The sequence below is a fragment of the Chrysoperla carnea genome, chromosome 2 (genome assembly GCF_905475395.1).
Source record: "Chrysoperla carnea chromosome 2, inChrCarn1.1, whole genome shotgun sequence".
In the NCBI taxonomy this organism is placed as follows: domain Eukaryota; kingdom Metazoa; phylum Arthropoda; class Insecta; order Neuroptera; family Chrysopidae; genus Chrysoperla; species Chrysoperla carnea.
In genome coordinates, this window is record NC_058338.1 from 12,521,713 (window position 1) to 12,536,209 (window position 14,497).

The following is a 14,497-nucleotide window of genomic DNA, read 5'->3' on the forward strand; positions in this document are numbered from 1 at the left end:
CCTAACAGGGGTTGAGGGTGGGGGGTGTTTTTGGTATGGTTAGATAGAGTTTCAAAAAATATTTGATACGTGTTTTTTCGTTTCAATTTTTTTTGAAAATTATTTAGAATAATCAGCCTGGACGGGTGGTTTGGAACACCCCGTATAATATATTAAGTTTAGTCCCAAGTTTGTAACGCTTAAAAATATTGATGCTAGGAAAAAAATTTTGTCATAGGTGTTCATAAAATCACCTAATTAGTTCATTTCCGGTTGTCCGTCCGTCCGTCTGTGGACACGATAACTCAAAAACGAAAAAAGATTTCGGGCTGAAATTTTTACAGCGTACTCAGGACGTAAAAAGTGAGGTCAAGTTCGTAAATGAGCATCATAGGTCAATTAGGTCTTGGGTCCGTAGGACCCATCTTGTAAACCGTTAGAGATAGAACAAAAGTTTAAATGTAAAAAAAGTTCCTTATCAAAAATTAAACAACTTTTGTTTGAAACATTTTTTCGTAAACATCACTGTTTACTCGTGAGGGCGCCAATTAGGCGGAAATTTTATAATATGTACTATACTTGATTATCAGTTATGTATGTGTCACATGTTTGTATGTGTAATGTGATAAATAAATCAACACTGACTATGCATGGTATTTCAACAATTAACTTAGTCAATTGTTTGTTTTCACTTGTGTTTTGGTACTTTTTAATATTTAACAGGTACTTTCCAAAAAATTAAAATCCATAAAATTATGAACAAAAGGGATTATATAACACGGTAGTCTTTTCTTTTAGAGTTGAAATTGCCTAGTAAAGCGGACGGATATCTGCTAGTTATACCTACATATATTACATATCGTCTAGTGAAGTTTTTCACAAAAATGATAATGTAAAGCTTAAAAAGAAATAATAATAATAAAACTTTTTAATAAATATTCGAAAATTGTATTTTTCCTTGTATATGAAATTCTATGTTTACTTCCTACTACCTGTCATGAACAGCTTTACCTGCTATGCATTGGTGTACTACTCAGTGCTGGACTATTTGAAAATAGATGTTTATATTTAGAAAAGTACAACCATTTTTAAATGAACATGTAGGCGGTAGTTTTTTTGTTTTGTTGGTGTTAGTCGTGTATTTTAAAAACGTCTGTATTTTGGAAAATTTACGAGAGTGACACAAAGAAACGTTACATAGCTTTATTTATTATTGTGTGTTAAAGTGGAATATTTATATGCAAAATTTTAAGTAGTTTCTTTTTTTTATTAATTATGTCTTATTTAAAAATAATTTTTCTGTTTGCAATTCTTTCGTAGAGGTATTTTTTCCGTTAAAGATGCTTTTCTTAACAAGGTTATCTCGAGCTCCAGGAAATTGACTTCGGGATAGTCTCTTATGTTATAACTAATGTCATTTAATTATTGGATGCAGAGGTTCTGAGATATTGTAATTTTTGGATCGATTTTAGTCCGTATCTCAAAAACTATTCGACCAGTCGTCAAATGCACCCGATTTTTGAACTTTTTGTGTCAAAATGATCTTATATACTGAGTTTTATCGAAATTGGAGATAGCAAAATTTCTCGATTTTTTGCAATTTTTTTAAGGAGTACCCCTTTGAAAAAATCGAGAAAATCGGAAAAAAAATTTTTGTTTTGGAATTTGATGAAACTCGGTGGAAGGGGTAATTTTGACCCAAAAAGTATAAAAATCGGGTTAATTTAATGATTGGGTGCCGAGTTTCTGAGATATCGCAAAATTTGGATCGATTTTAGTCCGTAGCTCAAAAACTATTCGACCAGTTAACAAATGCGCCCGATTTTTGTACTTTTTGGGTCAAAATTACCTTATATAATGAGTTTCATCGAAATTGGACATACAAAAAATTTTTCGATTTTTTGCAATTTTTTTAAGGGGTACCCCTTCGAAAAAATCGAGAAAATCGGAAAAAAAAATTTTGTTTTGGAATTTGATGAAACTCGGTGGATGGGGTAATTTTGACCCAAAAAGTATAAAAATCCGGTTAATTTAATGATTGGATGCAGAGTTTCTGAGATATCGCAATATTTGGATCGATTTTAGCCCGTATCTCAAAAACTATTCGACCAGTCATTAAATGCACCCGATTTTTGTACTTTTTGGGTCAAAATTACCTTATATACTGAGTTTTATCGAAATTGGACATAAAAAAAATTTTTCGAATTTTTGCAATTTTTTTAAGGGGTACGTACCCCTTCGAAAAAATCGAGAAAATCGAAAAAAAATTTTTGTTTTGGAATTTGATGAATCTCGGTGGAAGGGGTAATTTTGACCCAAAAAGTATAAAAATCATGTTAATTTAATGATTAGACCTATAGAAAGTTCATTTTCGGTTAAAATCCATAAGATTGTGAACAAAAGGGAGGATAAGTGAGGGCTATAACGTGATAGTCTTTGTTTTTAAAGGAGAAATTGCCCAGAAAAGCGAGCGGGTATCTGCTAATTTATATATATTCGCAGACATACTTATATTTTAGAATTTTGGCATGCTTAGAAATCGATTAGAAACTCGAACCTTACAATTTATTTTTTAAACGAATTTTTTGAACACAGTTATTCTTATCCCAAAGGTCAATTTTTGTATGTGACACTACCACCTGCAGAGTGGTATTTGTTGTCTACCTACATACTTAGAAACAAAATTTTGCAAAGGTTTTGGGTCTCAAAACATTTATAATTAATCATGCAGGGGTCTATATCAGGCGAATAATTTAATAAAAAAAAATTGAATAATAACTTTTGTGATTGGCGGGTTTTTTATAAATTATCATCTGTAAAAGACGTTGAAAAAATATAATTTTAAAAAACAATGGTTCAATTAAGTGTAGTGGCATATCGTGTATGTTTATGTAAAAATATATCACACAATACGACAATTAGGAGAAAACGTGTGATACGACGTCGTCCAGTTTGTCCATTAACCAGACGCGGACATGTTATTCGTAGACGATCATTCTACAAAATTGATAACAGGTGATTTTGATTGATTTGATTCATGTATTATTGGATGCGTCTAGTCGAACTGATCGCTTAGTATTTCCAAAGAATACAGAATACCTAATAGAACATCATTTTTATATATACGTATCTGAACTTTCATTTTGGTAGTTTGAACTACTCCTCCAGAGGGCTTAGGAGTTACATATTTATAAGGGCCCTACGGGCATAATAGGTATTTTATAATAAAATATGTAATGCTTAAACTCTCTGGAGGAGTAGTTCAAACTACCAAAATGGTTAGTTCGGACACGTATACCATGTGTGTTTGTACCATCTAGGCATATAAATATCTGTAGTATGACAGAATACATCCGTTTAGTAATGCATCCAAGCGAGAGGTATTATATACGTGTGTTGTAAGACTACAGATACGATACGACAGATCTTCTGTTGTATGCGTGCAGAGAGTGGGAGTTTTGTTGCATACAAATATTATTAATTGATTTGAAAACTCCCACTCTCCAAGCGTCTTCTAACGAATGTTCAATACATGTATATAATACCTCTCGCTTAGATGCATTACTAAACGGATGTATTCTGTCATGCTACAGATATGTATATGCCTAGATGATACAAACACACATGGTATACAAATGATGTTCTATTAGGTATTCTGTATTCTTTGGTATTTCTCATTTAATGTCGGCATCCCGTGTATTCTAAAGAGTGCCGATGTTAAGTTAGCGTTTGCTAGCTAGCGCTCAGTTCGGTTGAATGCATCCATTGAATGTTGTCTACTTTGTTGTGAATTTTTTGATGTTGTTACAGTTAACAAGTCGGAATACATTGGAAAAGTTGGGAAACAGCACCGATTTTAATGGAACTTTTTGTAACTTATTTATAAGACAAAATGACATTCAGTCAACTTAACCTAGTTATGGGGGGAGGGGTATAAGGCTCCAAGGGGAGGGGGTGCATATGTAGCCCAAAATTTTTTTGAGGCTATATATGCCTCTTTTTGACTAGGTTATGTTGGCTGAATGTTTCTTGAGGTTCTATAAACACGTTAAAAATCGTTCATTAAAATCGGTGTTGTTTCCCTACTTTTACATTATCGATAATTTTTTCCAGTATATTCTTATTCCAGCCTATTCCTGTATTAAATTTATAAAGCAAAATATTTACAAATTACTGTAAAACTTTGTAGTTACACAGTCATCGCCGAGGCGTCGAAGTTTATCGAACTATCTATACCTTAATTTCCTCAGGCTAATATACCCTCCAAGCGAAAAATGGCGATTATAGTTTCCTGTACTTTAATGTTCTTCTCTAATCATCAATAAGAAATCATATAGTTATTCTTCAAAATGATATGTCTACCTGCTACTAATTTGTTGACGCTTTAATTATGCTAAAAATACGATTTCTATTCCTTTAAGTTTTCCCTTACAATTTCCTACCAACTACAATAAATCAGATTAACCTTCTGAACCCTTTGAGAAAAATTCACTACTTTTTCAATTTTTCTGCTTCACAAATTATTGTTTATTGGAAAAAATTACAAACATTTATAAAAGCTTTAGCCTGGAGAAATTAAAATGTAGCATCTGGTTATTGAAAATTGATGTGCTTTGTATGTTGTCTGGTGAGCTTTTTGTATCAATTCATGTTGTTAAAAGTTTATGTTTACAAACAAATATAAATAAAATCTAAAACTAAGTTATAGTAAAATCTACTGTAAATAAAATCTAAGTCTTATTAATTTAAAAATTATTATGCCTATGAAAATTTTTTTTATAAAAGGAAGTTTTCTAAGTAATTTATCGTTTCCACGTTTTTTAGACTGAACTATTTGCAATTTTTCCAGAATCTAAAGGATATTAGTTTTGTTTCAAACTACACTCTTCATTTTTTCATTAATATAATACATTTTTCTATTTTTTATACTAAATATCATTTATCTAATCTATTTCGAAACAAAATATTATCTCCCCTAATATTGTACAGGGTGTACAAGTTTCGATGCCAAAATCGCGATATATATATAACATCCTTTCTATCAGAATAACAAAAAATCTGATAAATTTGACCTTAACTTTGACCATAAATTTGAAAAGTTTGGCCCAAATTTAGTAGGATTACATACTTGGTTTATCAAAATTGGATAAAATTTGGATGTGATAGAGCAAAATCAAATTTTTTGGATTCTGATGACGTCATAAAGTTAAAGAATTCGATTCTTTTGATATCACAGGCAAATTTGATCCGATCTTATTGGAAGTTTTTTGAAACCCACTAATTTTGTGTCATTCTTTCCAGCTGTGATGTCAATTTTTCACTAGCTGTCACTTACGTGCTTAATTCCGGGACCAGGACTCCACATTCTTGAAACCTTTTAAAGCTAGGTTAATTTTGACCACAAATTTGAAAAGTATGACCCAAATTTTGTAGGATTACATACTTGGTTTTTCGAAATTGGATAAAATTTGGATGTAATAGAGCGAAATTTAAGTTTTTGGATTTTGATGACGTCTTTAAGTTCATAAAATGGCTTTTTTTTATAACACAGGCAAAAATGTCCTAATCAGAATCGAATTTTTCTGGAACCCACTCATTGTCAGACCTACTTTTAATGTTGGTTGAATATAATACGAAAATTTCTTACTGTTTTTATGTGTAAATAAGGAAAGGCAACATATTAAAAGTTTTATTGTAATATTTTAACATAAAATTTTTATTTTTTACAGACGAGCAGTTGGAGATGCCGGCGTTGGTGGAGATGCGATATCCCGTGGCATACGGTGCACTCCTGATTGGACCGAAAATGCCGTTAACGGTGATCACTTATGGGTACCCACCTCCGTTTCCGGTGATTTCTGCTACGTTGGCGATGCTGACTGTACAGTAAGTACACAAAATAATTTTTTTTCAAAATTCGTCATAACTGTTCGGATTGGTTATTTTTCCTAGAAACATGGATCACGTATGAAATGTTCCGCATGTAATGTTGTGGTCCATATGAATTGCATTGGCGTGTTAATGGATCGTATAAAATTCACCTGCAAACCAACATTTCGTGATGTGGGTATACGTCAATATCGTGAACAAACATCCATACATCATCATTGGGTGCATCGGCGGTCTGAGAAAGGGAAATGTAAGCAGTGTGGCAAGGTAGGTTATTTATATATTTAAAAATCTTATTTTTGCCCAGAGTGACGATCGAAATGGTATTAAAGACGTTCCCAAAAAAAAATGAGTGTATGTAAATATATTGGAGACTTACGTTACAAATTTTGGGAGTGTATTTTGTTAGACCTTAGGAGAATTAGACAAAAATAGAGAGTAAAATTTTGAGAGTAATATTTTTGGTTTTTTTTCAGTCATTTCAATCGAAATTATCATTTAGTTCCAAGGAAATTGTTGCAATCAGTTGTTCATGGTGTAAATCTGCGTATCATAACAAAGAATCATGTTTCAATATCCAACGAATTGGTGAAGAATGTAACTTAGGTGTTCAACAAAGTATCATAGTTCCTCCATCATGGATTGTAAAACTACCACGGCGTGGTAGTTTTAAATCCAGTTTACGAAAATCTCCTAAAAAGAAGAGTGCAAGTAAAAAACGTAATCGTGAACAAAAAGACCAAAAAGATCAAAAAACATTTGTAATAAAACCTATACCATCAACTGTGACACCTGTCATTGTTTTTATAAATCCAAAATCTGGTGGAAATCAAGGCTTAAAATTACTTCAAAAATTCCAATGGTTACTGAATCCGAGACAAGTGTTTGATTTAACACAAGGTGGTCCAAAAATGGGCTTAGAATTATTTCGAAAAGCGCCTAATTTACGAGTACTAGCATGTGGTGGGGATGGTACCGTAGGATGGGTATTATCTATATTGGATCAAATACAAATTGTTCCACAACCAGCTGTGGGCGTGTTACCTCTTGGTACTGGAAATGATTTGGCTAGAGCTCTTGGTTGGGGTGGTGGCTATACCGATGAACCAATTTCGAAAATTTTAGCAAATATTGGAGAGAGTGATACGATATTATTGGATAGATGGGAATTAAATGTTGAAAAAAATCCGGATGCTGAACCAAATGAAGATGGTAAAGATAACCTACCCCTTAATGTTGTAAACAATTATTTTTCACTTGGTGTTGATGCCCATATTGCCTTGGAATTTCATGAAGCCAGAGGTAAAATATTCTTAATGTTTGTTTTATTTGTAGTTATAGAACTAAATAAAAAGTTCTAGAATTGGAAATAGAATAAATTCCCAAAATGCAGTTTTGTTAGTAGGTTATATTTACTTTTTATTTTTAACAGAGGCACATCCAGAAAAATTCAATTCTCGATTACGAAATAAAATGTTTTATGGTCAAGCGGGTGGTAAAGATTTATTGAAACGTAAATGGAAAGGGCTAGCAGAATTTGTTAAATTAGAATGTGATGGAAAAGATTTAACACCAAAGCTAAAAGAACACAAAGTTCATGCAATTGTATTTTTAAACATTCCAAGTTATGGTGGCGGAACACATCCATGGAATCGATCTGGAGGTAGTGTTGAACCTGCAACTGATGATGGTATGATTGAAGTGGTCGGACTTACCACTTATCAACTGGTAAGTAATTTATATTCCACGTTAATGAGCCGTTCATTAAATTATTTTTTAATTTTATTCATTAATTAATAAATGAAAGCTTCCAAATTAGAGGTACTCTCAAACGTTGTTAATTTATTACTTCAACTTCTTGAAAGATACTTCGTTTCAAATTATAAAATTTTATAGGAAAATTCATGTAGCTAAAATTGTATTTCTTTAAAAGTTTAGCTTAAATTGTTATTCTCATTTATTTCAGCCCTTGTTACAAGCTGGAGGTCATGGAACATGTATTACCCAATGTAAGAGTGCAAATATTATAACAAGTAAAACAATTCCAATGCAAGTTGATGGTGAAGCATGCAAATTGAAGCCTTCCATTATTAAAATGACACTACTCAATAAAGCGACAATGTTAGCGAAGCGAAGAGGTGCAAAATCGAATACTCCGTAAGTACAGTTATATTTTAAGAGAATTGAACTCATCTGGATTTCAAAAACACACAAATTATAATTATCTTAAAAGCCTTTTTTAACATCCATTGGAACCGAAATAACTTTTTTGAGGATACTAGAAGTATTGTGATTAAATCTTAGAACATGCAAGTAAATTTCTAAGTTCTATAAATTTTCAATAGATGGCGGTGAGAGTTATATAATTTCCCTCAATATTTTTATTATTTTTATTTTGTGTAAGTAATCAATAGATGGCAATTTGTTTCAATTTCAAAATTGAGCCACAGCAACGCGTGGCTAGATAAACTAGTTTCTCATAGGGATTGGCAGAATATTTAATATTAAAGTATGGCCTTTTGGAATAAGGTGTATATTGAAGACTTGAGAAATGTTTACCATATTTTCTGTAAAAAATTTTTAGATGGGTTCAATATTTTTAAAGATTTTGAAAGATATTATTGAATCCTAATTGATTACCATTTTTAGTCAAGCAACATTAGACCAAATGAAAATCAATGTCCAAAGAATCAGTATGATCGATTATGAGCAACATCACTACGACAAAGAACTTTTAACACAAGCTGGTAAGTAAATGTATTCTTTAGATTTATGTATTTTTACACTCGATTCAATCTTTACTGTTATTTGCAATTGTTAACTGCAAATTGACATCGATTATTTTCTTGGTGAATACATTGGAGAAAAAGAGGAAATATGTTTTTCCCGATGTACATAGAATATAAAGACGATGATTAATATTTATCCCCAGGTGAACTATGATGACAGATCAATTTGATGGGTGCCTTATCTTCCTAAAAGGTGATATTCAAAAGGGTTTTTGTAAAACGGTTGTCTAGAATCCATTATGTACACGGATTGCCCGAAGATCTAGGACAAACATATTGTTAACTTCCGGCAAACAATTATTGATATTATTCTGGTCGCTATGCTTAAGAGAAGTGTTCAGAAATTTTACTCTCGCCTTTTTGTGAACAAAAATTTCACACTCTTGTTTTCTTGTTCGGAGTGTAATTTATGAGGCGATAATAAAATATATTTATGTATTTTCAGCGTTTACGGTAGGATTAATTGAAGTGAATCCTGCATCCGATTTAGAACAAGTACGTGCACAGATTAACAAAATGTGTACGGACAATCCAGAAGCACCAAAACTAAATCCCGATTGGTGTTTTGTGGACTGTAAGTAAATTAATTACATATCAAATTTCAATTAAATTATACTAAACGGATTAAAATATTATTTAGTACAATTTTTGTTATATTCAATTATCGGAAGTTGACATTCTAATCCAATCCAATTAATAAATTATTGTTTATGTAGCTTGTACAGCAGAACGCTTTTTTCGAGTTGATCGAGCTCAAGAGCATTTACATTACATAACTGACATTGCTGCCGATTCATTATTTATTTTGGACACCGGTACTGGCACTATACCTCAAACACCAGACGACGAAACTGCTTTACCTTCACCGAGTTCAAATCATCAATACTCCATTCCAGAAATGAAAGTTAGGTAAATTATCAAAAATCAACTCTTTTTTTTATACAAGTACAAATTAAAAATACATTTTTGTTTCAGTGATGAGAGTTTAGATTCCCCAAGTGGTGATAAATCAAAATCACTAGATTCAGTAGATTCAAAGGATACAAAAGAGAATTCACTAGATCAAGCCGATGAATTAACGTCGGAACAAAAAGCGGATGTGAAGATTATCGAATCAACACAATCGGCGGTGAATGGAAAAATTCCACAAGACTTTACCAATGAAAATACCAGCATTAATTATAAAAGGTTTGTTCTTTATTTCAATGTAAATACTAATTATAGTTACAATTATTAATTTTTTTAAACATATTTTGCACCTAATTTTAATTAATTATACACCGTAATTTTGGCACTTAATTTGTTTTAAATTTCTGGTTCAATTTCACGATTAATTTTGTATTAAATAAATTGCACAATTTAATACATTTAATGCACAAAATTTGCGTCTTTTATTTGCATGCAGCATTCATGAAAAATTGTTTGGATTAGGTGAAGACGTATTTGGTTATAGGTAAGCGAAGCTTGTTTGTTAACGTTTGTTCATGTGACATACACTCTGTGTCACAAAAAATGCACGGCTTATACCATTCTAAGTGCTATAACTATAACATTATAAGTGAGTTACACGTAATGTTATAGTAATAATGGTTTAAGTTTTGCGTTTATTTTGACTTAGAGATACATTTAAGATATGTTGTATTAGAAATACAGTGGAAACCCGGTAATCTGGCTCCTGGCTAATCCGACGTCCCTTGTAACCCGACATGTCTATAATAAAACTGAAGCCCTCCATTGTGTTGTTTTATTAACTAAATTCGACATACAAAATGGAATATGATTTGTACTTCAAAGTATAACATATAGAATCTTATTATTGGATTTGTGATTTTTCGGATTACAAGGTACTCTTTATAATCCGACAATTCGACAGTTTGACACTGCCCTGCAAAATGTTTACCGAATTACCGGGGTTCCACTGTAAATTGTATATTTCACCACATTTTAAAGAAAGGCATATTTTTATTTGATAAACACATATCTCAAAAGAAAAATTATTCCATTAGTTTTTGTGAAAGCTTAACAGTCTGTCCGAAACAATAATGAATCATAATTTCAAAAGGTCTAATTACAGCATTGTACTCGAAGCATGATAGTGCTATTCTCAGTTTTTCAATTTGCCACACTTTAGAAATATTTTAAATAGTAATAATAGTAAAATTTTGAATTTATCAAAATTTTGAATTTATTAAGTTTTTTCTTTGTTTTAGCAATCTCTTAGAAAAAACTACGGATGGAATACTTAAAGCGGCTAAATTAGGAGATCTTAAAATGGTAAATACAGCTTTTTATTACAACTGGAAAATAGCTTTTTAATATTTATGTTATTTTACAGCTAAAAGAACTACACTCTCAAGGATATTCCTTGTTATCCATTGATTCACAAGGGCAAACGGCATTACATTATGGTGCAAGATATGGTCATAAAGATATTGTAAAATATTTGATTGCTAGTGCTCCAACATCAATTTTAAATATGGCTGATAATGATAAGTAAGCATGGCGATACATTTAAAATGAACTAAAACCCCCTAAATAAATACTTCTATCCATACCTGAACCGTCAATTTATTAATTTTTAGGGGTCAAACAGCATTACATAAAGCTGCATCATACAAACGACGAAGTATATGCTGCATGTTGGTAGCTGGCGGTGCTTCGTTAACAATACGCGATCATCGTGGTGCCACCCCTCGCTTATTAGCCCTCGCAGCCGAAGATAATGAATTAGCTGCATATTTAGAAAGTATGTTAAATACCGAATAAACTGTATATTTTATTCATACTCAAAATTAATTTTTAATTGTTTTATTTTTTAGGTCAAGAACATTTCCAACTTGTTTCTGAAGATCTAGAAACTGTTGTTTGAAATAGATTTTATGAGCTTATAATCCTTCCCAGCTACAATCACAATCATAACAAATTTTTCAAACCTAATCCTAGATGATTTTCAATATTTTTTTTGTTGATTATCTTATCGTTTTAAAAAATTTAACGAATGGGTATAATGATAACACGCGTTAATATAAGGACGGCGATAAATATCAATTTCAAAGTCATTTTCGATTTAATGATCCAATTTAATTCGATTTTTAAGTAATTAAAATCGTTTCGGAGATAAGACTTGTCTGAATAAATTGAATTTGTTAAAAAGATATGATAAAAAATATGTAGCAAATTAATTAAATTATTTGAACAATGGACCAAAAAATGACCAACCTATTTTTAAAAATCAAATCATGATTGTGAATGTAGTAAATTTAACTTATGCGAAAGAAACTGCTAATATAAATTGTTCAGAAACAATAAATAATTTTTAACATATCATTATTTCTTTTACATTCCGACGAAAAGTATGAGAGACGCAGAGGTTCTGCTACTATGTGTAAATACTGATACTAATAAACACTAGATTGGCTAATTTTTATTTGTTCCATAAGAAAAACAAAGTAAAGTCTAATTGAACAGGGTAATATTTAATAATTTTACGTTAATTGTATTTGATATTGGGCTAATATTTAAATCAACTTATGTTTTTTGTCATATAAAATGAATTTTCATGCTCGTTCATTCAATTTTCAAATTATTGTTTTACTTGTAGACAATTTAAAAAAATCAATATTAGTTAAAATCATAGAGATTATACCATAGAGTTGTATATCAATAGCAAACGCTATAAATGAAATCTTGACCGCAGTGAGCGGTAGAAAGAGACAGAAAATGTAGGCATATAAGAGAAACGAAGACAGCTATACTTTATCTGTATTATCTGTTTCTCTAAAAACTATAACTGCTCATCAGAACTATTATTTTTCAGGCCAAAGTTGTTATAAAATTACTATAGTTAAAACGGAATGAACTCTATTGCTCTTAACTTCTATAACCATGAATGAAATTAGCAGGACAGTTCAATTTATCTGAATATATATTTTTAGCAGGGATTTTATAAATATTTCTTACATCTATTGTACGTAATATATTTTAATCGATTGTATAATGGTACGACAGCTGGCAACGTTTTCGAGATTTAGTTTTGAAGACAAGTGAGTTTCAGATATTTCTTTCTTTGTTGAATTTAAGAAGGGGTAAAGCACGTCTTGATCTTGAAAGTGGTTTTTGATTAACAACTAATTAACACCCAATGTGCGTTTTTTTTTATCAATAAGGTAAAATCTGACTCGGTGTTAGCAGCGCGTTATATTGATAAAAGAACATGTCAGATGATCTACTAGTATTATTATTTAAAAAGATCAGATCCAGAAGATATCATGCCGTGATTAGGGCTTATTTCTCTGATTAAGAATACCTCTCATCCTGATAATAGTATATAATCTACTAGGAAATTTTCACAGCTTTTGGCAAGTATGCGCAATGAAATCAGTAAGCGTAACCGCTTTCAGGTACCAGGCTTATTTCAACTCCCTATCTATTTTTTCAATAACTCAAAAAATATTTCAATAACTAAAGAAATATCCAAAATCCAGCTCTGATATTATAATGTCTTGCCTCTACAAAAATATAATTTATTCATACTCGCAAGTAAAAAACATACATATTTATATATTAAAACAAAAAAAATACAATACTTGCCTTGCATCGTAATAATTTCTAATAATACTCTATAAGAGAATAACCAAATAATTGCGTTAAATCATTTAAAAAAAATTGTGTTTCTTATAAATATATTCAAAAGCAATATAATTATTATTCATTTTTTCTAGTGTGATATAAATCAATTAGGACACTTAGTTAATTAGTAAAAGGAAAATTTTTTTAATTGACTTAGAATAAGTGCACTGTTTTAATTATTTCTTTTTATAAAATAATAATATTACTCATTTCTTTCTGTTGTTTTTAATAAGAAGTCATATAGAATGTTTTCCATTTAAACGGATCGTTGACATATCCTAAGGCTGAGGCTTAAGCGTGACCAAGCATGGAGACATTAGCTCTCTTCTGTTTGTGATACAAAATTGTGCGTGTTTAATAATCTGATAAGAAGTCATGATCAAAAATAAAGAAGTCATTTGTTTCATCGATAGACGAATCTATAATATTATCAACTAATCTAGAAAATAAGAACTGATCTCCCAGTACTGCTCGATTAGTATCGGCACTCCATGAGTTTTAAGGCAAAAAAAAGTATCTATAGAAGGAGTGACATTGCTGAGTGAACGCTTGGGAGTGCTTGACGGTGCTGTTTAAAATATTTGTAGGTGTCAAAACTTTGAAATGGAAAATACTTTTAAAATATGTGACTGCATAAAATTATTTTAAAATTTACATTGAATTTGAATCTCTGATATAATTATGATTACACAAATCTAAAAAGAATAATTAATGCCTTTAATAAGAATTAATAAAATAAATCAAACATTTTTTATAAATGTACTTTAGATGACAATCCATGTAAAATTTTTGTATTGCCATCCATTTCTTTCATGATTATATAGGATGCATCAGAAGTCACGACGCATCTCTTGAGAATTAATTTGCCAACTTAAAAACATAAGTCTAAAAGTTACGTTTCGATTTGGTGTTACATTAAGAATCTAAGTTTTCGTTAATTAAAGTATTTTAATTTATTAATACCAATAAAATCAAAACTTTTATAATAAGTCATAGAAAAAAGTCATTGTACAATAATTTATTTTCATTTTTTTCTAAACTTTTACTATTTCAATTTTACTGGTATTAATAGGCCAGAGAATAAATTGTAATAAAATGTATTTTCTGTACCTTTTTGCGTTATAAATATTTCCGAATTTTCGTTACTATTCGAGAAATTCTCAAAATTTTAATCTTTTAGGCTTATTTTGACAAATTTCTTTTTCCGAGAT

General features: G+C 30.6%; 1 protein-coding gene across 2 annotated transcripts in view; it reads left to right on the top strand.

Moving 5' to 3' along the window:
• Nucleotides 1-13,843, top strand: part of LOC123294181 (eye-specific diacylglycerol kinase) — a 300,385-nt gene extending 286,542 nt beyond the window's left edge. For both annotated transcript variants that reach the window (XM_044875288.1, XM_044875289.1), the window contains exons 3-16: nucleotides 5,709-5,865; nucleotides 5,932-6,135; nucleotides 6,345-7,170; nucleotides 7,301-7,596; nucleotides 7,835-8,025; nucleotides 8,518-8,615; nucleotides 9,103-9,231; nucleotides 9,374-9,566; nucleotides 9,633-9,845; nucleotides 10,063-10,110; nucleotides 10,868-10,931; nucleotides 10,993-11,150; nucleotides 11,240-11,403; nucleotides 11,477-13,843. In XM_044875288.1, coding sequence (XP_044731223.1) covers nucleotides 5,709-5,865; nucleotides 5,932-6,135; nucleotides 6,345-7,170; nucleotides 7,301-7,596; nucleotides 7,835-8,025; nucleotides 8,518-8,615; nucleotides 9,103-9,231; nucleotides 9,374-9,566; nucleotides 9,633-9,845; nucleotides 10,063-10,110; nucleotides 10,868-10,931; nucleotides 10,993-11,150; nucleotides 11,240-11,403; nucleotides 11,477-11,526 — 2,791 coding nt within the window. In that variant the 3' untranslated portion in view covers nucleotides 11,527-13,843. The remainder of the gene's footprint in view (nucleotides 1-5,708; nucleotides 5,866-5,931; nucleotides 6,136-6,344; nucleotides 7,171-7,300; nucleotides 7,597-7,834; nucleotides 8,026-8,517; nucleotides 8,616-9,102; nucleotides 9,232-9,373; nucleotides 9,567-9,632; nucleotides 9,846-10,062; nucleotides 10,111-10,867; nucleotides 10,932-10,992; nucleotides 11,151-11,239; nucleotides 11,404-11,476) is intronic.
• The last annotated feature ends 654 nt before the right edge of the window (nucleotides 13,844-14,497 follow it).